A 24,971-nucleotide genomic window follows, 5' to 3' on the forward strand; every position below is an offset into this window, starting at 1 on the left:
AATTCAATTAAATAATAAATAATAATAAAAAAATATATAATATTAAAAAATAAAATAATAATTAATAAAATAATAATATATCAAAATGCCCACCCCCACCAACACATACACAAACACACACTGCATCACACACACTCACACTGCACTCACACACACACTGCACTCACACACACACACACTGCATTCATACACACACACTGCACTCATCCACGCACTGCACTCATCCACGCACTGCACTCATCCACGCACTGCACTCATCCACGCACTGCACTCATCCACGCACTGCACTCATACATACACGCACTCACACACACTGCATTCATTATATACACACACTGGAAATAAATATTCAATTAATATATACGCACACACTGCACTCATACGCACACACACTGCACTCATACACACACACACTGCACTCATACACACACACTGCATTCATACACGCACTGCATTCATACACGCACTGCACTCATACTCACACACTGCATTCATACGCACACACTGCATTCATTATATACACACACTGTAAATAAATATTCAATTAATATAATTTTTTTAGGATCTAATTTTATTTAGAAATTTACCAGTAGCTGCTGCATTTCCCACCCTAGTCTTATACTCGAGTCAATAAGTTTTCCCAGTTTTTTGGGGTAAAATTAGGGGCCTCGGCTTATACTCGAGTATATACGGTATAACTTTTTTGACATGCGTTTTTAGGATTTTTTTTTTTTGTTATTCTGTCTCTCACTGGTAAAATACACCTACCATTACAATTATAGACTGATCATTTCTTTGTCAGTGGGCAAACGTTCAAAATCAGCAGGGGATCAAATACTTTTTTCCCCTCACTTTATGCACATGTTTCCCTCCTCTAATTTGATCACTTCCTGTAACACATCACACAAAAAACTAATGATAATGGGGCATGAAAATCCGAAACACCAAGCATACAAATTTCTCTAGATGCAGAAAAGGTGTTTGGTCACCACAGGTGGCAATATATTCACCCACCCTGCACAAATTTGTCCATCCTTCCAAATTCATAGCTGGCATTGTGGTACTATATGAAGAACAATCTGCAAAAATGTTTCAGAAAAAAGTCATATCCTAACACCTGAGAACAGGGGAGGTCCCATATCAGTTAACTATATTTCACAAACTATGCCTGGGTCCAACATGAAAGGCTAAATGTTTGGCATTGAGCTAAGCTTTCATGCCCTGACTGCTGGTGGTATTGTATTCTGCCATGGCACAGTTCTTAAACAGTACGTGCTCCAAATGCAAGTATTGCTTCAAAAGATAACCAATGTAACACAGGATCTTCATTCTGAGACTTTCCTTTTGGACATATTGCCATATACAATACATGTACCTGCTAAAATGTTAACTATGCACACATTGGTTGCAGCAAAATTATACACAGCACCCAATCGAAAATCCCACCCCCATACATTCTATGGTGCTGGAAACAATTAAATCTACAAAAATGTATGAGGCTTTAACCCACAGAGTGAATAACACAACCTTAAAGCATGAGAAAGTTTGGGCACCACGAGATGCTGCATGTATAGAATTTTATTCCTCTACTGCGGAGTGAATATTTACATCCAAATCATACATGTATAAATGTAAGTTTAACTTTCTGTCGATATTTGCATCATCACCTTATTGTGTTTGTTGACATGCAAGAACTGACTGCTATCTGAAAACTGATTCACTTTGTTACTTGCTCTTGTGTTTTAACTGAAAAACAGACACAAATCAAGAGTTGGGGGAAAAAAACAACATTGTGCACCTTTCAGACATTCTTGAGTTCCAAGATACCAGTACTTTTTACGAAAGGCAAGTTCAAGTTATCAGATGTTTTTGCAGTGCTACTGCAGTGTTAGACATGTCAAGCATTCTTGGCTTCACAATTTGATTTTGCTGTGCTATAGTTTTGACCTTCTCGTGAACAGTCTTCTTCACTTCAGGTTTTTAAAAATGATGTTAGAATGGAAAGCAACTTCAGCATTCCAAAAATGTTCCCAAAGAGAAAGAATGGAGGGTTAGAACTGAGCACAACGCTATGAGTGAGGTTTGCTTGTATTCTTTGGGGTATTACTAGTTTGTTTCAGAGTTACAGCACTCTGATCAAAACTACTGTGGTGCAACGTCCACTCATAAGTATTTGGTCATACCTTGGACTGCCACTGATTCAAGTTGATGCCAGCCAATATTCCACACAATATACATAGAAAATCAATACTATCCAAAATCTTGGCAAACAATGATAAAGACTTTTTTTTTTTTTTTCTTAGATTTAAATTCGAATTGTTCAGTAATGGAGCAGAAACAGGAAGTACAGAAGAGGCGATTTCTCAATGCACCAATGACATTTTCTTTTAGACATATGTTTAAAATATAAATTACACATGCTATAAATAAAAAAAAAAGTAAAAATAGAAAGTCAAATAATATTTAATAAAAAGAATCTTAAGTATGACAATATATAACTTACATATCTGTAGTTTTACAGCAGCACAAAATTGTCACAAACAAAATATGGGATTTTTTTTGGCCTTCGAGTCAGTCTATAGTATGTACCATTGGTTGACATCCATAGAATCGATATACACCCACATAATTCTACAACACACAGACTATTTTACATTCTTTTTCTTATGCATCCGAGTTTACGATTGATTGTTTATGCTATATAGTTAAGTGAGTTTCACTCATTTTTATCTTCATTAACATAAATAGAAATTAAAACAAGTCAAAATTAAAAAAAATAAGTAATTGATCAGTCCAGGGCTGCCCACTGTGTGACATATTTCAAAACATGATGGCCAGCAGTGCAGGGGGTTTTGTTATGGGCACTTAAATTTTTTTATTCACTAAAGTGAGAATTGTCAGTAATTCAATATAAATAGCAAAAAATAGGTTATAATTGCTGTAGCGGAATGAATGCTTGTCATACACTTTTCATTCCCTTTGTTTGGCTGTCCGTAACCCCCTGTTCGTTTACCGACCACCCCTGGCTGCTAGCTGCAAATTGCGTATTAAAGAAAGTGTTTCCCGTGTTGCTGCCGTATTGCCAAACACACGTGTGCAAACAAATGGCAGCAATTTTATCTCCCGAACGCGGGCAGCGGTACATGGTCGTCAACGACACGGTACTGATTTCGGCTACACAACCCAGCGAACATCAGGTAAACTGATACCGCTGCCCATCCAACTTCCTGAACCGTTATGAGGCGTTCCAGAGACATATTACCGAATAGGGAGAACATTCGTATGCGAACAGCTAGGGTGAGCTTTCGTCGATATTCATGTGAGAATCCCCGAAAGATGACTGATCGTGCCTGATTTTCCTCTTGAACGGTTTTGGGGCTTCACCTCGTGGCCGACCAGCCAACCTTCACTCAAATGGTGTTCCCGAACCACCAAAGGGATCTGAGTGATATTTTGGCAAAGTGTGCGCTCAGATCCCAGCTGTTCAGTGATGTTAATTTTGTGGAATTTAAAATATGTGTTTTGGGGTGTAATTCATGTATATTTTCTGGACCTGAGAATTAATGGAATTTAGTTGTGTACTTTGCAGCAGTCTCCTCTCAGGTCAAGTGGGGAATGCTCCTGGAATGTGATTAAGGAAACCCCTTGCATGGGGAGTTACATAAAAGGCTCCCATTAAACCAGTTTACTCCCAGAACTGTGTGTCGTCCAGTTACTGGGGGGATTTTGCTTTGGATATTGTACTGTTTCCTCAGCTACAAGGATTATACAGCGGAGACACCTATGCTGGGTATTGGAGCTCCTCTACAATTGCCAAATTAGAAAAATCTCCCCAGTCAATTCTGTTTTTAATGTGGCTATTTTGACCCTAAAATTTAAATGTAGCCTCCATATTGATGTTAATATGGGATAACCCATAAGCTAATATAGTGATTTAAAAAAAAGTTTATGTTCAGCAAGCTTGTTTAGTTGAATTTAGGTTGGTATGCACCTCCTGCAGGCCATTTGTATCGATCACAAATTTGACTTTCTTTCTTTTAATTTTTGCACTGTATGTGTTGAACTGCCCTGTGCTCAAAGAAGACAGGGAGAACTTGCATAGTTGTTAAGAGCTAAGCAGGGGAACCTATGAAATAAAATAACACACACACACGTTAGGTTTGTTTTCTTGAACACAAAACACTTTTCATTTTCCAAAGCGGTTTCAGACATTGTGGACTGTTTTACTGCTTTTTCACAAGGATACACCCCATTCGATTCGGACATAACAGACTTACTGCTGCAGGAGGAACATTGTTAAAATGCATATATGAACTGCATGCATTGCAATTTATTTCATATATCAAGCCTGTTTAGTTGAGCATTGCAAATCCATGCTAGTATAATGCACTGAATGCAGCTGTAAGAGAGCGTTGGAGAGACATAGTTACTTGCATTTTTCAGTGAATGAATTTTTGAACAATTTGAACTTTTTTGTTTCGAGACACACACAAGAATTATGTAGCTTACAAAAATACAATCATTTTCCAGACTTTTAATGGATACCCCCATCTATATTCAAATTATAAAATCCTATACCAAACAATATAAATTAATATAGTCCACATTATTTTGAATCAGGATGCAGAACAAAGAAATTCGAATATCAAAAAGTTTAGTAATAAAACATTACTTTCCTGCCCAATATAAAAAGTGCACAGATAATGTCTTGCTTTTAGATAGGATTAAAATACAATTTGTATACAGGTCGATGTATTGTGTGTATATATATAAACACATGTGATTTAAGTAATCTCAATACATGTGTATCTAGATTTAAGCTGGCGTACGTATCGATTAGATAGGTGTATAGTTTCTACTGAAGCAATCTATGCAATATGGCAGGAGAAGATTTAATCAAAGCCACACGTCTTTACATTATTTTTCATTTCTACCACAGTGTAGAGCGGGTTCTTGGCCTTTTCCCCCCCCAAACATGTGTTTAAAGCAAACGGTAACTAACAAACAGAAGTTGGAGTAATCTGTGGCAAGTGGGTTCAAGTTCTATAAGAGTTTGTGAATTACTAATCTGCAACAACAACAAAAAAAAGGGCTTGTTTGCAAATGTAAAGAAAATATGTGCAACTGGTGTAAACACACTTGGGATTGTGTGCGCAAAATAAATTAACTTACTGAATAGCTTGATGTAGAAAATAAATAAATAAATGCAACAGAAATATAAATGCTTAATTCTAATGTATGTAAACCCAGTCAGAGTGTACACCCTGTTGCAGAACATTGACCCATTTGTTTGTTTTTTATATTCTTTTAGCACTGAAGGCAGTGTAGCTTTATGTAAAAATGTAAATGTTAGTTTTTAATTTACCAAACTCAACGAAGCTGCTAACTTTATACTGCATTAAAGTTGTCAAATTAGAATAAGTGATCAGTGCAAATGTCACTACGGGCACTTTTATAGAAAAGGCAACTGTAGTACGGTGAAGGGTAATTATACCTGTTGAAGTAATAGAGCTCTAATAATTTGATGATGAAATTGCGTATGAAATAAGACTGTAGGATTGGTTAGTAATCCTTAGCAATTGATATTATATGGACTTGGTGCACTGATAAACATGGAGCAGATTTCAATATTAACAGAATTGAATTAAATTTGATTTATATTGGAAGAATAAAGGAATACTACTTTAACAGTTTTTCTTATTTTTTTTCCCTTAGCATTTTCTATATAAAATCTATTTGTTTTCTTTTTTCTTCTTACCCTCATCTCTCACTCCCTACTGGTAGTGACATTTTTAGGAAGGGATTAGGCCAGTTCCGCCTAATTTGGCTAAAGGGAAGAAATGAATGCCGTTGTGATCATGAGAGCGTGCATTCAAAGCAAGCGCAGAGGAGGGTTACACTATTACTGCTGGCCAAGAATGGCTGGCTTTGTACGGATAAAGTTGAATATTAACATGCACAATATTTGAAAGGATGCAAAAAGGGCTGCTGAGTAGTGTCCCAGGGAAGCCTTTTTAAAATCAATCTGACATAAAATGCGCTACGGGTTCCCAGAGACTTATTGCAACATAATCACGACAATCTCCTGCACTGATTATAGTACCAAGAATTTTTAAAACAAGGGCAACATTTTCAGTGAGTGAACAGGTAAAATAAACATAACCCATTTAATGAACTATGTGCAGTCAACCCTTTGGCTTTCTGAGGATGGAGGCTCCCCAGTGGCAGTGGGAAGGAAACAACTAGCAGCATAGCTGGGGCAAGGGGGTGCGAAGAAAGGCTTTTAAAGTCATATTTGTTTTCATGAGATAAAACATTTTGTGACTTCTATACTCAAATATGTTTCTTTCAGAGAGTGACAATTTGGTATTGGATTACACATAATTTAGCCCATTTGATGGGAATGGGGAAAAAAAATCTCAATAATTAAAATGAACACATTTTACGTGTACATTCAACATACTAACTTTCATACATTGTCAAAGCGTCCTCAGTATATTGTTTTACAGCACTGGATGTGCAAAGAAAGCTAAAAAGGAAAAGGAAATAAGGCACATTCACTTGTAAAGCAATGCAGTCAGTATTTAAAGTCACCTCTGTAGTGCCAGAAAGGAGCATGTGAGATTCATGAGAAAAAGCTCATTGGTATTCATTCTCCAAATTCTCACCATAAGTCCAGCAAGGTGCAGGCACATGTAGTATAAATGTGGCATTTTGTCTATGCAAGTCATTTTCTCAATATTCATTTGGGGTCACAGTAGTTGTATTTTAAACCCTCTGTGTTTCATGACAGCCACTGTAGAATGTTAATGTCTGTAACCTGGATATATATTTGGTGGCATTGTTCAGATAAAGGTATCTTCCTCACCCCTAAAATCTCCCATGAGTAGTGAGTGCTTGTCAGGCTCATGCAGGGGGATGCCGTGTTGAGAATTCTTGTCAGACAGGAATGAATTGAGCGAGGCCCGGCTGTAATTAACAATACGATCCAGGATACCTAGCTTAGGAGAACTTCTTCGGTTTTCCATGATTCCGATGTGAACACTGATTTCTGAAGGGGATTTCTGTCTCATTTGACCTTGAGCTCGGAGTTCCAGCTTTTCACGACTTGGTTTACGGTAGCTGAACAAATTAAATTGCATCCCATTAGGCTTTTTTAAATTTTATTTTAATATAACAAAGGAAATACACAAATGTATTTTTTAATATGCACTACTGATGTACTGAAATACTCAAGTATTTAATTAAATCAGTACATTTCATTTACAGCAACAACCCATTCGTTTTTTATTGAGATCGCATATTATAAGCCATTCAACATCCTAAAATGTTCTCGTGGAGATAATAAACCAGCAAAGCCTTAGGTAGTTCTGTGTGACTTTTTTTTATCATTTTAAATCATTCCTTTCATTTTGTTATGGAAGTTGCATATAGATTACTAATAATCATCTTTGATTTTTAAATTCTAATTTGCTATACCAGGCCCTTATCCTGATGTAGCTTAGGGTTCTACGATAACTTAACCCTTTTTATAAAGAACCATAATATTATATTAAAGGGTAATCTGAACATTGTGATGAAGGCAGGACTTATACGAGCTTAACATATATATTTAAAACTGCCACAGAACCTAGATCCACACTCTGTACCATTATTGTCTAGAGCAGATAATTAAAATAAATTTGATAAAAAATTAAATAACCACACAGAATCCAAGTTTAGAACAGTTGCAGTTGTCATACTTACAGTTTAAGAAGTAAAGAAGAAAAAACAACAGAAACTGAAGAAGCTGCCATTGCAGCCGATCCCATCCATGGTTGCAAAATCAAGCCAACTGGCATGAATACACCTGGGCAAATATTAAATATATTGTATTAATATAAATTATTACAGTACGAACAGCATTTCTTCAAAGGTGGCATTTACCCACACTGTATGTTTTCTTTAAAAACTATATTGTTGCTGAAACACTGCACAACTCTAAATCTAGAATATAATTCTTTAAAATTTTTTATTTTTTATGTCTGGAAGGAGTCCAAGGGGAAAAACATTTTTTAGCAGAACTGCGTTTTTGAACAGTTTTATAGCCAAAGAAAAGGAAGTGGCTTTTAACAAATTATTTGCAGTTGTTCTCTGTTTCACAATTGAAACAGCATACCTGGATGTCATGGCACAGCCAGAGCATACCTGTACGCCCTGTGGAAAGATTTCCAAGCACACATGGTCTGTACAGCATTTCTCTGTAGGTGCCTGAGCACAAGAGTCAGTCTGGAGCATCATGAGAGGATGTCGTCTCTCCAAATAACTCTACGGATTTGCTATAGAGCAGCTTTTGTTTAACCCCTTAAGGACACATGACATGTGTGACATGTCATGATTCCCTTTTATTCCAGAAGTTTGGTCCTTAAGGGGTTAAACTTCCAATGCACTACTCAGTCCAGTAAACCAATCAATAATATTTACAGGGTTAAGGAAAAGAGGAGAGTTTATGGGGATTCCCTTAAACACACTTTCTCTACTATTCTAATCTCAATGGGATTGAAGATTACAAACCCTGTATAGCACTGAAGAATTTGGAGGAATATGTGAGTTTATTTTCTTACCTGCAGCTATTGGGATGCCAACAAGGTTGTATATCAGGGCAAAGACAAAATTTATTCTGATTCGTCTCACAGTCTTGCGAGATAAATCTATACTGGCCACCACATCTAGAAGGTCATTCTGAGAAGAGAAAAATATAATTATAATTATTTGAGCTTCTAAAATACGGTAATTACCAAATGGGTTTGATCATAATGACATTTAGACGGTGTGCTATTTACTGTAGTGTGTATAAATGCAGAGTAGCCTCATATTTGAACATCCACAATAGTCAAAAGACAGCAGCAAAAAAAATGTAAAATCATGCAAAAAATATAATATTCAGGAGATTTATTCAAAGACTCATTTGCAGCTTCTTACACACAATCATTACACATTTTGGAATCCATAAAAGCACAGTGAAAAGGTTTACAACACAAGAAAATTATGATTAAAGAGTGCCTATAAACACCCACAACAAATTTAGATTGAGTGGTTTTGTTATTTAGATTATGACCTTGCAGTTTATCTGCTCAATTCACTGCCATATAGGAGGTAAATCACTTTGTTTACGCAGACCCTGACACACCTCCCCTATATATGTCCTACACAGTTTTAGTACACATTTCCTGCAAAGATAAATAATGTTTTGACTTCCTTCATTAAACATTTAGTTTATTTTAGAATTTCTTATCTCATTCTCTGTTAAAAGGCTGAAGGATCCTCCTGTGTGATTAAATTTCAATTATTAGAGCAGAAGATAAAAGCTTCTAAAGTAAACACACAGTGCGGTCACTTATTAAAAATAAAAACTTTTTTTTTATATATAGACTGTAAGTCACAGCCAGGGGAGGTGTAGTTAGGGCTACAGAAACAGAAGTCATTCCCCTCCTAAATGGCAGAGAATTGAACAGTGAGACTTAACTAAGATTGTTTTATTAAGCTAAAATTGTTTTGGTGCTTAGAGTTTCCCTTTAAAGATATTAATGTGGGCATTAAGTGAACATCTGTTTTAACAAACATACTAATAAAAAAAAAAAAAATCATACAGCAAATAAAAGCCATTTATTATTGAATTTCCAAAAGGTCACCAAAATTAGGAAAATAAAGGAGGGAAGTGGGATCATGCCATTGTCCAATCCCCTTTTCCCCCCAAAGTTAGGGCCATCTCCCCAAGGCCTTAGGCACCACTTTATAGAGGCCTTTCCATGTTTTGGAATGGGAGTCAGAATGCTCTAAATGGCTGACTAGTATGCTAACCAATTAAAGAAATATTACATGCAAGTGTTTTAGGAAAAAATAATCTAACATTCCAAATTTTCCCTTTTTTAATGTACAGTAAAGCAAGCTGAATTACAACAAAGTAGAATGTGGTTATTTTTACGAGACATTAATTACATCTTTAAAAATGAAGCATTCTGACACGATTAACTTGCACAAAAAAAATCCAAATTAGCATACCCTTATGAGAACAACATCTGCAGCTTCAATGGCCACATCAGTGCCAGTCCCGATAGCTATCCCCACATTGGCCATGGCAAGAGCAGGGGAGTCGTTGATTCCATCACCCACCATTGCCACCTTGACTCCTTTATCTTGCAATTGCTTTACCATTGCAACTTTATGAGATGGAAGGACTTCAGCAAACACCTTGGTTATGCCAACCTTAAAAAGGAAACCAGGAAATAAACAATAAAACACTTAAAAGGATTCCAGGACCAGTTATCTAGCAAACATACAAAAAAAAACAACTTACAGAAATTTAAAAGTTAATGGGGATAAACCTAGTTAGCAAGACTACCAGCTTGGGTGACAAATGTTTATTTACAGGATTTACAAAATAAATAAATAAATAAATAAAAAAACACACATAGAACACATACAAAATCAAACATATATTTTCTAGTACAAAAGAAAAACTCTGCTTATAGAAGTATCACATTTTTGGAATGAGTAGTTCATTACATTGAGATTTTCACCAAGAGCAGTACATATATATATTTATTTATATACCTGTGCAGCAATGGTTTTGGCAGTCTTGCTGTTGTCCCCAGTCATTAGTACAACATCCAGGCCCATAGAACGTAATGTGTAAACAGCTAAGGCTGCTTCCGGCTTCACAGTGTCCGCAATGGCAATCAACCCACAAAGCAATCCTGAAAGAAAAAAAAACACAGTAATTATTAGGTCATAAAAAAGTATTTCATATTTAGTGGCCTGCTAGTGAAGCTTTCTTCACAGTTGCCAGCTATTCTGGACAATCTGGAGGTGAGGATTAAACCACCTAAGGCGCCTACACTGTGGGCATCGTTCACTGCTTGAAAAAGTGTGAGCAGATGATGTGCTCTATGTGATAGATTATCATTACGGGTTAACACTATTTGATGCTTGCTCTCATATGCCGTTTTTCCGAATCGATGAGAATACCAGTTCTGCTGTTTAACACTGCGATAGAATGGTAGATCATAATTAGATGAACTTGATACTTTATTGATACAAAAAAAGAAAGGTGTAGCGCTATATACAAATATCTAATAAATCCAAACTTTTTAGAAATATTCACTTCCCAACTGGTCACAGGGTGGATGATATTATTTCAAGCTCAAGCAGAAGGTATATAGTACAGCATATATATAGGTATATATACCTATATATATATATATATACTATATACCTTCTGCTTGAGCTCTAGTTACATCGTGGGGGGAAAAAAAGATTGGAGCTGAAGAAGGGAAAAAGGTCGCCTTTACGGACCTGAAAGCGTGTACACCTGAGCTTGGCTATAAGCTCTACAATATGTGAGTGGTTCTATACACACACTGTATATTTATATATTGAATCACAGAGTTACGCTATGAGGATTTAATTTCTTTTCAGAACACTTGAAATAATATCATCCACCCTGTGACCAGTTGGGAAGTGAATATTTCTAAGAAGTTTGGATTTATTAGATATTTGTATATAGCGCTACACCTTTCTTTTTTTGTATTTGTATTTTGTGTATGTGGGAAGACTACATTTGGTGTAACAGCTGCTATCAGTTCTGCATATATATTTGACTACACTTAAAAAAAAGCGCCAGTATATATTTTTTTATCTATCTTGATACTTTATTGAGATTTTAGCTGTAACGATATCTACAAGCAACCTAGTTATACATTGCGGCACTTAAGCCCAACTTTAATTTTGCTTTCTGAACAGTATATTTATGAAGACCATAACAGTAGTTTGTATCAGAGAATCTTTACCATCTACAGCTACCAGGACTGCAGTACGTCCCTTCTGCTCATGTTCCACCATGAGAGCATCGGTTTCAAGCTCCACATTAAGAAAATTCCTGTTCATCCACTCACGGTTTCCAATCAAGACAGAATATGTCTGAGATGGAAGAGATTCTAAAATGACAAAATAAATAGAAGAAAATACAAGACATATTAGCCTGCATTTCTAAAGTAAAAATATAGTTAGATGTATTCCATGCATATGAAGCTGAATGTATACAAATGTAGTAAAAACTATGAAAACACAGAAAAGATAAAGATTTTCAATAGAAGGGAAAATGCACCAAAAAGCATGTGATATGACAATATTATACATACCCTAACAATACAGGTAATATGTTTATCCTCACTGGAAAAATCCTAACTTGTGGTTAATCTTTAAAAGAGAATTTTCTTTCACAGACACATATATAAATAATCATTATACCATAGAAAGTCTAGACTAGTGATGGTACTGTGGTGCTTAGAAGTCTGCATCCAATGTAGCCATCAAACTTGCTGCCATCATCAGATAAATGTCTGCTAGTTCTCATATCAGTGCACATAGGCAGACAGGAGAGGAGAAGAGGAGAACCCCACATGAGAATGGATGACAAGATAAGGGGACCAATGGCTGAGTACGTTTATGAAAAGGGAAGAGACTGAATACTGAAATGGAACTGGTAGATTGAGTTTTAATTGGAGATAGGAGACACATAGGGACAGAAAAAAACAAGAGCTATACGGAAATATATTATATATATATACACACACACACACAAGTTTAAATAGAGGGTGGGAGCTGAAACAAAAAGGGTGCTTATGACAATACTGCATGGACATGGCATCAACTGCCATGGGGAGGATTGGTCACAGTGTTACAAAAAGGAAGAGGGTATAGAGTAGGGGAATGTGGATCTTTGCACTATGTTCTCTGACACAAATTTCCTGAAAGATATGGCATTCATTTTAAATTATTTCCACTAAAGTGAATCAGTTACGCATTTATTGTAAGAAATATATATGCCTTTAAATGTGAACCGACACTATGCTGGAAATTACACCATTGCATAACTATGACTGCCAGGGAAATAGGATCTCTAACCGCAAGAGATTTATTTTTAATACAAGAGATAAGTATACATAATATTAAAGATTTGGGGAAGTGGTGATTCCCTTTTAAGTAAATATGGATATGAGAATTTGCAACTTGTGGGTTATTGCATATACACATAGGTTGTTGCATCATACCTTGTTCTGGTGCATCTATGAAGGGCTCAAGAATGGAATCCTCATGGTTTCCCTCCACCTGCACTAGGAGCTTGTTGCTGCTGTTTGCACTTGTCCTCTTGTATATAAGTTGTTCTATGTTGCTAACTTTGCAGCTGACTCCACATCCAGGCACTGCCTGGAAATCCGAACAGGTACCAAGAACCTCGGTGTTCAGCTCCTTGAGTAAAAGAAAATAAAGCAAAAATAAAAATCAGTTTGCTGGCAATCACACCTTAAATTCTTTATTAAGAGTAATATTATGCAAAGTTTTCAAAAACAGCCAAACACACAGCTTACCTCTTTACAGTGCTTTGTGACGGCTGAGCCCAGGGGGTGCTCACTGTTACTCTCTGCTGTTCCAACTATTGCAAGAAGTTTGTGTGATGGCATCCTGTTACGTTCAACCAACACCTTCACTTGCATTACAACTGGAGAGCCGTGTGTTATGGTTCCAGTCTTATCAAACACGATAGTCTTCACCTGAAAAAGAAAACAAGAAAGTAACAAGAAAGTAACAAAGAACTAAGAAGCAAACAAAGAAAAGGAAATCTCATTGGACTCTCTTTGAAAGATAGGAACATAGCACCTTGGTTCTGAAAGGAAAGCTAAGTCGGACCCAAGGCAGGCAAGACCTCAATCAAAAAGTTGATGGACAGAAGATGGGCCAGGCAATCAAGGTTCAAGCTTGACAAAGACCTCCCATGAATTTTAAATGTTGCTGTAAATTATCCCAATAAATCTGGTTAGCTTGACAAAGACCTCCTGTGAGGTTGAAATGTTGCTGTAAACTCGCTCACTAAATCTGCTTAAACCTTGAGTGCCTGGACCATCTTCTGTCTATCAACTTTTGACTCTCTCTTGACATTACAGATTAAGTGAATAAACAAGACGCGAAACAGTCACTTAAAACTCAATAAAACTTTGAAAATAGAATAGAAAAATAGTTTCTATTAAAATCTTTCATGAGATGGCCAGTTTTCTTTTAAAATGTATTTTGTTTTGGGATCCACATCTCAATCCAGCTCAGTCCAAGCACAGCTAGGGCACGCTATTTTAATAGAGGAGAAACAGAAATATTGGGGTTTATGTATTGAAAGTGCTGAATAGTTATTTACATCTCATATTTTCTGCTTTTTTTTTTTCTTTTGCAAAGCTACAATTTTCAGTCTCATTTTTTTCAGACATTTTAGTACACCAGTAAATTGGTGAAAAAGGAAAAAAAAATATGTAGACTGATGTGAAAGTCACAGGAAACTTGGGTGGTCTGAAAATAAACCCCACAGTTTTTATATATAAGACAAATTGTTTCTATTTCTCCTCATATCCTCTAAACTGTAGGCTTATTTTAGAAGAATCCTCATCAACCCATTGTTCTTGTAACATTTTGTAATTCTTACTTATTGTTAAATTTCCCCCTTTTACAAATATTGTAAAGCACTGTGGAATAGGTTGGCGCTATAGAAATGCCATAAATAATAATATCTTTCTTCTCCCCCTCTCTCTATGCTGAATGCCAAGTGCACATAGTAGCACTTCCAATACTGTCTGACAAGAAGCCACGATGGACACATTCTGTTCCAGAACAGAGATAAATTCAGAGTTCTGGATATCGGCTATAAATTTTATTTTTCAGACCTTATAAAACACATATTTGAATAATCAACGGGATCAGCAAACATAATATTACAAATCCTAAAAAGAGATGATTTTCTTTTATTTAGGAAAATTGAGTACATGTGTGCTCAATATATTCCCCCTAGTGGCTGGATTTAGTAAATGAAACCAGCAGACAGCCCAATGTCAACTACTTGTACACAAGTGAAATAGGCTAATGCTGTCGTCTGTCAGTGGTGAGGTCCGAACTGCTTTATATGCCTGGAATAAAGGTAAAGTGAATCATAATTTTTGATCCACTTTTTCATTATCAAGCAACATTAGACTTTGCTTTTCCCTGGAATGCATGGCTACAGAAATATTACTTTTTAAGAATATATATTACAACCCTCTATCACAATCTTGAACCTAAAAAACAGTCAAATGATACTGTGCCCACCAAGAAGGCCAGTTTCCATTATGGAATACGAAAAGGCCAGAATTTACAGAAATACTTATATAATAATTGTATAAATACCTTCACATATTTATCACGATAAAACATTTTCCTATCTTGACAGACCATTCACTTCTCTCCCTTTAAACAAATATATTCAATTTCAACATCACAGCTCTAGGCAATTTGGCTTTTATATAACTAGAGTTACATTTCAAAAGCTACACACCTTGTGTGCCATTTCCAATGGTTCTCCCCCTTTAATCAATATGCCATTCTGAGCTCCGACTCCTGTTCCAACCATAACTGCAGTTGGGGTAGCCAAACCAAGTGAGCAGGGACAAGCAATACACAGGACTGTAATTGCAGCTTGAAAAGCAAAGCGGATAATCACTTCTCCTTGTGAAATACTCTTGTTGTAGCCCTTTATAGAGAAAGAGGTGCGGAAAGAGAGAACGGGAAAAACATGTTTTTTTTATTTTTTATTGATGATCACCAAAACATTATTGCTATCAGGCCCAAAACAGAAATATGTGGAAGGAACCAGCCACAAAATCCATTTAAAAAAATGTATGCCAAACATTATGCATTCACCAGATCTTGGAAGATTAAAGTTTACTAGACATTGCTATATCTGCTCACAGTGTGATTGGGCAATATAATAGTGTTAGCACACAAAAATGTAAAATTATCCTATAGTGTTAAAACCACCCTCGAGCCCCCTGGACCCACCTTGCTTCCTTAAATATAGTAAAATCTTCCTTTTAGTCAAGTCTGCAGCTGCTGCCTCTGCCCCTGATCTGCCTGCTTGGCTGACACCACCAGAAGTGATTCTCCGAACCAATCACAATGCTTTGCCATACGATTGGCGGTCAAGGAGGCAGATCAGGATCAAGGGCAGAGCCAGCACAAGCCAAAAACAGATCTAGCCAATCAGCATCTCCTTATAGAGATGCATTGAATCAAGGCATCTCTATGAGGAAAGTTCAGTGTCTCCATGCAGTGGGTGGAGAAACTGAATGCCCCAGGAAGCACCTCTTGTAGCCTTCAAAGAAGTAGCCAGTGGAGTTAACCCTAGGCTGTAATGTAAACACTGCATTTTCCCTGAAAAGACTTTGTTTACTGCAAAAAGCCAGAAGGGAATGATTCTACTCACCAGAACAAATACAAAACGCTGTAGTTGTTCTGGTGACTATAGTGTCCCTTTAACAGTTCAAACTCTGTTTAAAAGATGAAAAACCTGTGCTGAATGGTTTGAGTGAATGCAATGACTCCAGCACATAGATTCACTTTTTGGGTGACAATTTATTGAACACACATCGCCAACAGAGCTGGAGTGACTGCATTCATTGGATTGTTAGTGGGTGACCTGTGGAATTTGGAGTGAAACGCGTATGCAGACATTTTATCATTTACACTATTTAGTTTGAATTCTATACGTACCGGAAAATATGTTTCTACGATTTCAAAATTGTGGTAGCCAACAATAATCCAAACAAGCAACGTGAGGACAGACACAGCAACAATGAAAGGGACAAAGTAGCCACTGAGTTTATCAGCAAATTGTTGGATAGGTGCCTGAGTAAAGGAAAATTACAGAGAGATTGTTTAAATATTAAGAGTAGTATAATAAAAATAACAAGTCCCCATAGTTTGTACATATTGGTTTGCATGCAATATAAGTCTGATAAAAGCTTGAATAGTTACAGAGATTGTTGCTTAAAGCATTAACATACAGATATACAGTTGCAAGAAAAAGTATGTGAACCCTTTGGAATGATATGGATTTCTGCACAAATTGGTCATAAAATGTGATCTGATCATCATCTAAGTCACAACAATAGACAATCACAGTCTGCTTAAACTAATAACACACAAAGAATGAAATGTTGCCGTGTTTTTATTGAACACACCATGTAAACATTCACAGTGCAGGTGGAGAAAATATGTGAACCCTTGGATTTAATAACTGGTTGTACCTCCTTTGGCAGCAATAACTTCAACCAAAGTTTCCTGTAGTTGCAGATCAGACGTGCACAACAGTCAGGAGTAAAATCTTGAACATTCCTCTTTACAGAACTGTTTCAGTTCAGCAATATTCTTGGGATGTCTGGTGTGAATCGCTTTCTTGAGGTCATGCCACAGCATCTCAAATCGGGTTTAAGTCAGGACTCTGACTGGGCCACTTCATAAGGCGTATTTGCTTCTGTTTAAGCCATTCTGTTGTTGATTTACTTCTATGCTTTGGGTCATTGTCCTGTTGCAACACCCATCTTCTGTTGAGCTTCAGCTGGTAGACAGATGGCCTTAAGTTCTCCTGCAAAATGTCTTGATAAACTTGGGAATTCATTTTTCCTTCGACGATAGCAATCCGTCCAGGCCCTGACTCAGCAAAGCAGCCCCAAACCATGATGCCCCCACCACCATACTTCACAGTTGGGATGAGGTTTTGATGTTGGTGTGCTGTGCCTCTTTTTCGCCACACATAGTGTTGTGTGTTTCTTCCAAACAACTCAACTTTGGTTTCATCTGTCCACAGAATATTTTGCCAGTACTGCTGTGCAACATCCAGGTGCTCTTGTGCAAACTGTAAACGTGCAGCAATGTTTTGTTTGGACAGCAGTGGCTTCCTCTGTGGAATCCTCCCATGAAATCCATTCTTGTTTCATGTTTTACGTATTGTAGATTCGCTAACAGGGATGTTAGCATTTGCCAGTGACTTTTGTAAGTCTTTAGCTGACACTCTAGGATTCTTCTTCACCTCATTGAGCAGTCTGCGCTGTGCTCTTGCAGTCATCTTTACAGGACGGCCACTCCTAGGGAGAGTAGCAGCAGTGCTGAACTTTCTCCATTTATAGACAATTTGTCTTACCGTGGACTGAAACAGCAAGGATTTTGGATATACTTTTATAACCCTTTCCAGCTTTATGCAAGTCAACAATTCTTAATCGTAGGTCTTCTGAGAGCTCTTTTGTGCGAGGCATCATTCACATCAGGCAATGCTTCTTGTGAAAAGCAAACCCAGAACTGGTGTGTGTTTTTTATAGGGCAGGACACCAGTAACCAACACCTCCAATCTCATCTCATTGATTGGACTCCAGTTGTCTGACATCTCACTCCAATTCGCTCTTGGAGATGTCATTAGTCTAGGGGTGTCAGGGTCTTACCCGAGTTGGGAGTCTGTAGCGCAGATATGTTGCTCACCCTTGCAGATAGCCACAGGCCGAGGTGGTCAGGTAAGAATTCACCTGGCCTGTGGGTCTGTGCACGGGGGCTGTGCAGGATGCAGTACCAAATACGCAGGACAGGCAAGGACTGAACCAGCAGGAATTTTGAGGGATAGCCGAGGTCAAAGGATGCCAGAGGTCAGGAACAACGAGGAGTAGCCGAAGTCAAGGGATGCCAGAGGTCAGGAACAACGTAGTCAGAAGCCGGGGTCAATAATACGAAGCAGATAAACAGGAACACTGGTACAAAACAGGATCAGATGATCAAAGACTTGACACTGAGCACAGGGCGAGGCTGGGTTTAAATACCCCGCTGACGACTGATCAGGAACAGGTGAAACACAGCCAAGTCAAGGTGCAGCCCCCAGTGTAGTAGCCATGCCAGGATGAACAGGACCAGAAACAGTAGTCACTGTATAAAGCTGCTGTGGCTCAGAGGTAGCAAGCAGGACCAGGACTGAGAAGTTCCCCAGCTCAAGTCCCCTGTTGGGAACTCCAGGAGCGACCACGTCTGGCCGTCTGTCTAACTGGTGAGAACCGTGACAAGGGGTTCACATACTTTTTCCACCTGCACTGTGAATGTTTACATGGTTTGTTCAATAAAAACATGGCAACATTTCATTATTTGTGTGTTATTAGTTTAACCCCTTAAGGACCAAACTTCTGGAATAAAAGGGAATCATGACATGTCAGACATGTCATGTGTCCTTTAGGGGTTAAGAAGACTGTGATTGTCTATTGTTGTGACTTAGATGATGATCAGATCACATTTTATGACCAATTTGTGCAGAAATCCATATCATTCCAAAGGGTTCACATACTTTTTCTTGCAACTGTATGCTTTATATTTGTTTGTGCATTCTAAATGCAATGTAATGTGTTCACTAATCTGTGAACTAGATAAATTGAAAACTAAACTGCAAATAAATAAATAAATAAATATATATATATATATATATATATCACATTGACTGTGGGCTTTTTTTCTGATACAAAAGTAGTAAATAGCACCTCGAGCAGATGTATTAAAATAATATTAAACAATATATTCAGCTTCTAAAAAAAAATTGACACTCTAAGGACTAATACAACTTTAGCTTAAATGAGTGGTTTTGGTGTTTAGACCATACCCGGTGGTCTAACTGCTCAATTCTCCATCATTTAGAAGTGAAATCACTTTGTTTATGCAGCCTTAGCTACACTTCACCTGTGTGTGACTTATACAGCCTCTCTACACACTTCATCTGAAGAGAGATCTAATGTTTAAACTTATTGCATAATATGTGTAATTTAGAATTTCTTATTATCTGTGCTGTTTTTGGCCAGCTAGAGCCTACAGAAGCCTTGTGAATACAATTCAAGAGATAGGTATTTCTAAAGGAAATCCACTGTGCTGTAATATTTGATTGGAATGTAAACCATATCTTTTCATCATGGCTGTATGAGTAACAGCCAGGGGAGGTGTGGCTAGGGCTGCATGGACAGAAACTAAAGTAATTTATCTTCTAAATGTCAGATAATTGATCTGTGAGACCGCAGGGGCATGAGCTATATACCAAAACTGCTTCATTACTCTATTTAGAGTATCCCTTTACGCTTATAAGATTTTCCAATACATCCATTACCTTTGATGTCTGGGCTTCCTCTACAAGTTTAACAATTTGGCAAAGAGTAGTATCAGAGCCAACATGAGTGGCAGCAATCAGCAAGAATCCATTTTGGTTTATTGAGCCAGCAATCACGCTGCTGCCTGGTTTCTTAGTAACAGGCATAGCTTCACCTAAGAAGAAGATATATTTTTATATAGTATTTAAAGAAAGGCACAAAAGTTCCATGAAAATTTTGCCTTGGCAAGTAAAATTCACCCCAGGCGGACTCTCCAGACTTGCAGGTGCAAGTATATTTTAGATCTGTCTAGAAGCACATCACCAGTGAAATCATTTTAAACATGTAATTAAAAAAATTAACAAATTTGTTTGGCACAGTTACAGGCTCCTAACACTGAATACTTTGAAGTACATTTTTTTCTTAGTAGAGTTTCCACTACATTGTAATGTATAGTACTATATGGTTCTAACAGATTTAAGTGGAATCTTGGAATTAACAGTGCAAAATACGAAAGTTTGCCCGTAGTGCCAAATTCTGGATATTTATGAGCACTACAGACTTGTAAAACTAATATGTGACCACCCAAATTGTACCCCAAGATATCCAATTCATAAATGTATTTGTTCATGATCATTATTTCTATATTCCCTCTAGAACAGGACTGAAAAAAATAAACATCGCAACAGTAGTTACGTCTCCCTTTAACCCCTTAAGGACCAAACTTCTGGAATAAAAGGGAATCATGACATATCATACATGTCATGTGTCCATAAGGGGTTAAAGAAACGGTCATGTTGTGTTGCTTTTAAAAAGGTTTCCGGCTATTTCTTTATTGCTTATATGGAATATGAGAAAAATTATATGCTAGCATTTTAGAAAGGCAATCTAATCCTAATGATAAACTTGTAAAACTAGGGTTTTGTGATTTTGAAAAACAAGTATACAAGTACACTGTCATTTGCCACACATTATATTCATTTTTTTCCTTTATTTAGTGTAGTATGTTTAAGGCATGTAAGGGGTTTTCCTTCTTGAATAAATGTCTCTTGAAAAAAAAAAAAAAAGTAATTTGTGTTCAAAGAAAAAAATAAAGAAATGAAAAGATTTGCTACAATAGTTAGAAATAAAATGCTAACTGGTACCGTATATACTCAAGTATAAGTTGAGTTTTTCAGCACATTTTTTGTGCTGAAAACCCCCAACTCGACTTATACTCGAGTCAGTGTCTGTATTATGGCAACTTACATTGCCATAATACAGCCCAGGACCGCCGGGCTCATTACAAGCCCGGCGGTCCTGTTGGGGGCTAGCAGCGAGCGGTTACTTACATTTCCTGCAGCTCCTGTCAGCTCCCTTCTCTCTCCTCCGGTCAGCTCCACTGTAAATCTTGCAAGAGCCGCGGGGTCAGAGCGTTGCCAAGGGTTACCGTGGCAATGCTCCGTGCGGCAGTCACACCGCGAGACACCGCGTGGAGCTGACAGGGGAGCTGACCGGACCGGAGGAGAGAGAAGGGAGCCGACAGGAGCTGCAGGAAAGGTAAGTAACAGCTCGCTGCCATCCCCCCTCCTACACAGCCCATCCACTGGACCACCAGGGAGTGAGAGCCCCCTTCCCTTGCCAGCTAACAAGCAGGGAGGGGGGACGAAAATAAATAAATACAAATGTAAATAATAATAAAATAAAAATAAAATATTAATATTTAAAAAAAATAATATAATAATAAAATAATAATATAACGGAAAAATATTAAAATGATAATAATTAAAAAAAAAATAATAAAAATGCCCACCCCCCACCAAGGCTCTGCATCACATACACACACACACCGCATTCATACATACACACACCGCATTCATCCAAACACACTGCATTATATACACACATACACACACCGCATTCATCCAAACACACTGCATTATATGGTGCAAAAGGAAGAGATATCGGTGTAGCGCTCTAGTCCAAAAATCAATTCTGTCAGCTCACTGTTCATCCAGGACGCGTTTCACCAAATTGGCTTCCTCAGCTGGAAAAATGTTCACTTTATTTTTATATTTTACTCTGTACACAGGTTACACTATGTTCTGTATATTTGTGTTTTTTATTTAAGGTAAAATCCGAAACTACTGGGACTTTCTATAGTATACCCAACCTATTTAAGGTACAGCAAGGTTTTCTACTAATTGATTTCCATATACCCACTACGATAGAGCGCTACACCGATATCTCTTCCTTTTGCACCATTTTCTGATAGAAAGATAAGCACGGTGGTATAGCAGCTCACAAAAAATTTGCTCAGGATAACCCAGATTATAAACTAAACATAAAAGCGCTTGTACTTCCCATCTACACTGCATTATATACACACACACAAACACACCGCATTCATCCAAACACACTGCATTATATACACACACACACACACCGCATTCATACAAACACACTGCATTATATACACACACACACACACACACCGCATTCATACAAACACACTGCATTATTTACACACACACACACCGCATTCATACAAACACACTGCATTATATACACACACTGTAAATAAATATTAAATTAATATAATTTTTGGGGGATATAATTTTATTTAGAAATTTACCAGTAGCTGCTGCATTTCCCACCCTAGTCTTATACTCGAGTCAATACGTTTTCCCAGGTTTTTTTAGGTAAAATTAGGGGTCTCGACTTATACTCGAGTATATACGGTAATTCAGCACAAGAGCGAGAAAGCTCAAAAGGTTCAGCAGTGAAGGGGTCAACTGGATATGGATATATTAGACATACAAATGGGATGTATTTTGTCAATATCTCGCTACTGGACATCTACAATATGTGCAGAGCATTTTACATTACATTCCATGTATAATTGTGTCAATGGCACACTGAACAACATACAGCTGTGTTTGATTTGCAAATATTCCAGTATAAAATTTTAATGATGAACAAACAAAATAAGTTCCATAATTAGCGTTATTTGCGTTTACCTGTAATTAAGGATTCATCAACCATGGAATGACCTTCGACAACTCTGCCATCAACAGGGAACTTTCCTCCGGGTGTCACTTTTACTATATCACCACGTTGCACCAGTTCCACATCCACTTGCTCCTCGCTGTTATATAGAAGAAAGAGAGATTCATGTACAATATGGTTCTATGCAGACACATAGATATCCCTAATATTTCTTCAAATTAAACATTAGCATTGCAGGATCCTGTGAATATTGTCAATGACACAGTGCAAACATGCAGTTTTCCATGCTTAGATTACAATCTAAAAGTGTAGTTACCAGAAGATGAAACAGGGCATTCATATACACCTATGGCAAATAATGCAAATTAATTAAATTTAGTGTGCATGTTATTTTATTATTATTATTATCACAAAACGGTATGTTTTGTTCATTAATAGAGTATGCCTACTCTGTGCTATTTCTAGCAGTGTAGACTTTTCACACAAAAAGTCTATTTGCAATAAAATGTATATTTTTTAAAAAACAAACAAAAAAACTGTTAAGTCTGAAAAGTGGGCAAAAAATATGAATGTTATTGAAATAATGGCCACAAGATGGTGCCAAAGCATTATTTAAGAAAAGAAAAAAAAAAAAGCGTTACTGAAACAGCAAAACAGTAGACATGTGCAATTCGTTTCGGTCCGAATGTGAAGTCGGGCGAATTTCGGGCAATTTGGATATTCGAGTACTTCCGAATGTCTGAATAGATGAATTGCGGAAATTACCGAATTTCCGAAGTACAGTATTGCCTAAGAACTAATATACTTACCCAGTGGAAGAATGTTACACTGTTTACAATTTTAAATAAAAAGTATACAAACGTAGCCAGGATTCAGCTGTAAGCATTTGCAACACTTACAACAATCAAGTAACATACATTCATATAAAATGTAAGTTACTTAGCCAGTCAATGTAATGACAGGAATGAATAAGTAGATAACTCCCTAATTCCCACGGTATTAGGGAGCTATCTACTAAAAGGCTGAAAGACCTAAATTGGTCTTTCAGCCAAATTTACCAATACTAAATACTATACTTAGTATTAGTAAATTATGCCCCTACTCGCTATACAATGAGTAGGGGCATGTCTATTAAACAGTGAGCAGCCTGTGGCTGCTCACTGTTAAGAAAAAAAAAAAAAAAAGAAGGTCCCCCCTCCAGAGCCTAAAGGGGGGACCTATTGCTCTCACACCCCCCCCCCCCCACCACGGCCACCAACCCCGATCAGCAGGTGGGGGCCCTAAATTAAAATAATGAGGATGGGGGGGACCTAATGTGTCTCCCCCCCCCCCCCCCGAGCGGTGGGTGGGGGCTCTAAAGACCAATTGGGGGGCGGACCTAATGTCCTCCCCCCTGAGCAGCGGGTGGGGGCCCTAAATTAGAATAAGGGGGGGGCCTAATGTCCTCCCCCATGGCCCCCACCACTGAGCAGCGGGTTGGGGCTCTAAAGTAAAATGATGGGGGGAGGGACCTATTGTCCTCCCCCTGGCCCCCACCTCTGAACGGTGGGTGGGGGCCCTAAAGTAGAATAAAAGGGGGAAACCAAATGTCCTCCCGCCCTGGCCCCCACCCCTGAGTGGTGGGTGGGGGCCCTAAATACTAATAAGGGGGGGACCTAATGTCCTCCCCCTGAGCGGCGGGTGGGGGGCCCTAAATAAAAAAATTAACCCCCACTACCCCAGGGGGGGTTAATGCTGGCCACGATAGAAAGATTCAGAGCACACAGTGCATCACAGTTTGCTGCGTATGGAACTGTGTAGCTGCAGTCCGGTCAGAGTGCCCATGATGACCTCTGTGCACCACCAAAAGCACCTTCAATTGGGAAGATATTGTCAGAACTGGACCATGGAGCAATGGAAGAAGGTTGCCTGGTTTGATGAATTACATTTTCCTTTAGATCAGGTGAATGTCTGGGTGTGTGTGCTTTCTAACTGAGGAAGATGGCAAGA

General features: G+C 37.8%; 1 protein-coding gene across 2 annotated transcripts in view; it reads right to left on the minus strand.

Moving 5' to 3' along the window:
• Positions 1–2,655: 2,655 nt before the first annotated feature.
• Positions 2,656–24,971, minus strand: part of ATP7A (ATPase copper transporting alpha) — a 76,881-nt gene continuing 54,565 nt past the window's right edge. For both annotated transcript variants that reach the window (XM_063432063.1, XM_063432064.1), the window contains exons 12-23: positions 22,994–23,121; positions 20,015–20,169; positions 16,606–16,740; positions 15,392–15,586; positions 13,410–13,592; positions 13,092–13,290; positions 11,829–11,975; positions 10,594–10,736; positions 10,042–10,245; positions 8,604–8,721; positions 7,747–7,849; positions 2,656–7,122 (exon numbers count right to left, since the gene is read on the minus strand). In XM_063432063.1, coding sequence (XP_063288133.1) covers positions 6,846–7,122; positions 7,747–7,849; positions 8,604–8,721; positions 10,042–10,245; positions 10,594–10,736; positions 11,829–11,975; positions 13,092–13,290; positions 13,410–13,592; positions 15,392–15,586; positions 16,606–16,740; positions 20,015–20,169; positions 22,994–23,121 — 1,987 coding nt within the window. In that variant the 3' untranslated portion in view covers positions 2,656–6,845. The remainder of the gene's footprint in view (positions 7,123–7,746; positions 7,850–8,603; positions 8,722–10,041; positions 10,246–10,593; positions 10,737–11,828; positions 11,976–13,091; positions 13,291–13,409; positions 13,593–15,391; positions 15,587–16,605; positions 16,741–20,014; positions 20,170–22,993; positions 23,122–24,971) is intronic.

Source organism: Pelobates fuscus, chromosome 9 (assembly GCF_036172605.1).
Source record: "Pelobates fuscus isolate aPelFus1 chromosome 9, aPelFus1.pri, whole genome shotgun sequence".
Lineage (NCBI taxonomy): Eukaryota > Metazoa > Chordata > Amphibia > Anura > Pelobatidae > Pelobates > Pelobates fuscus.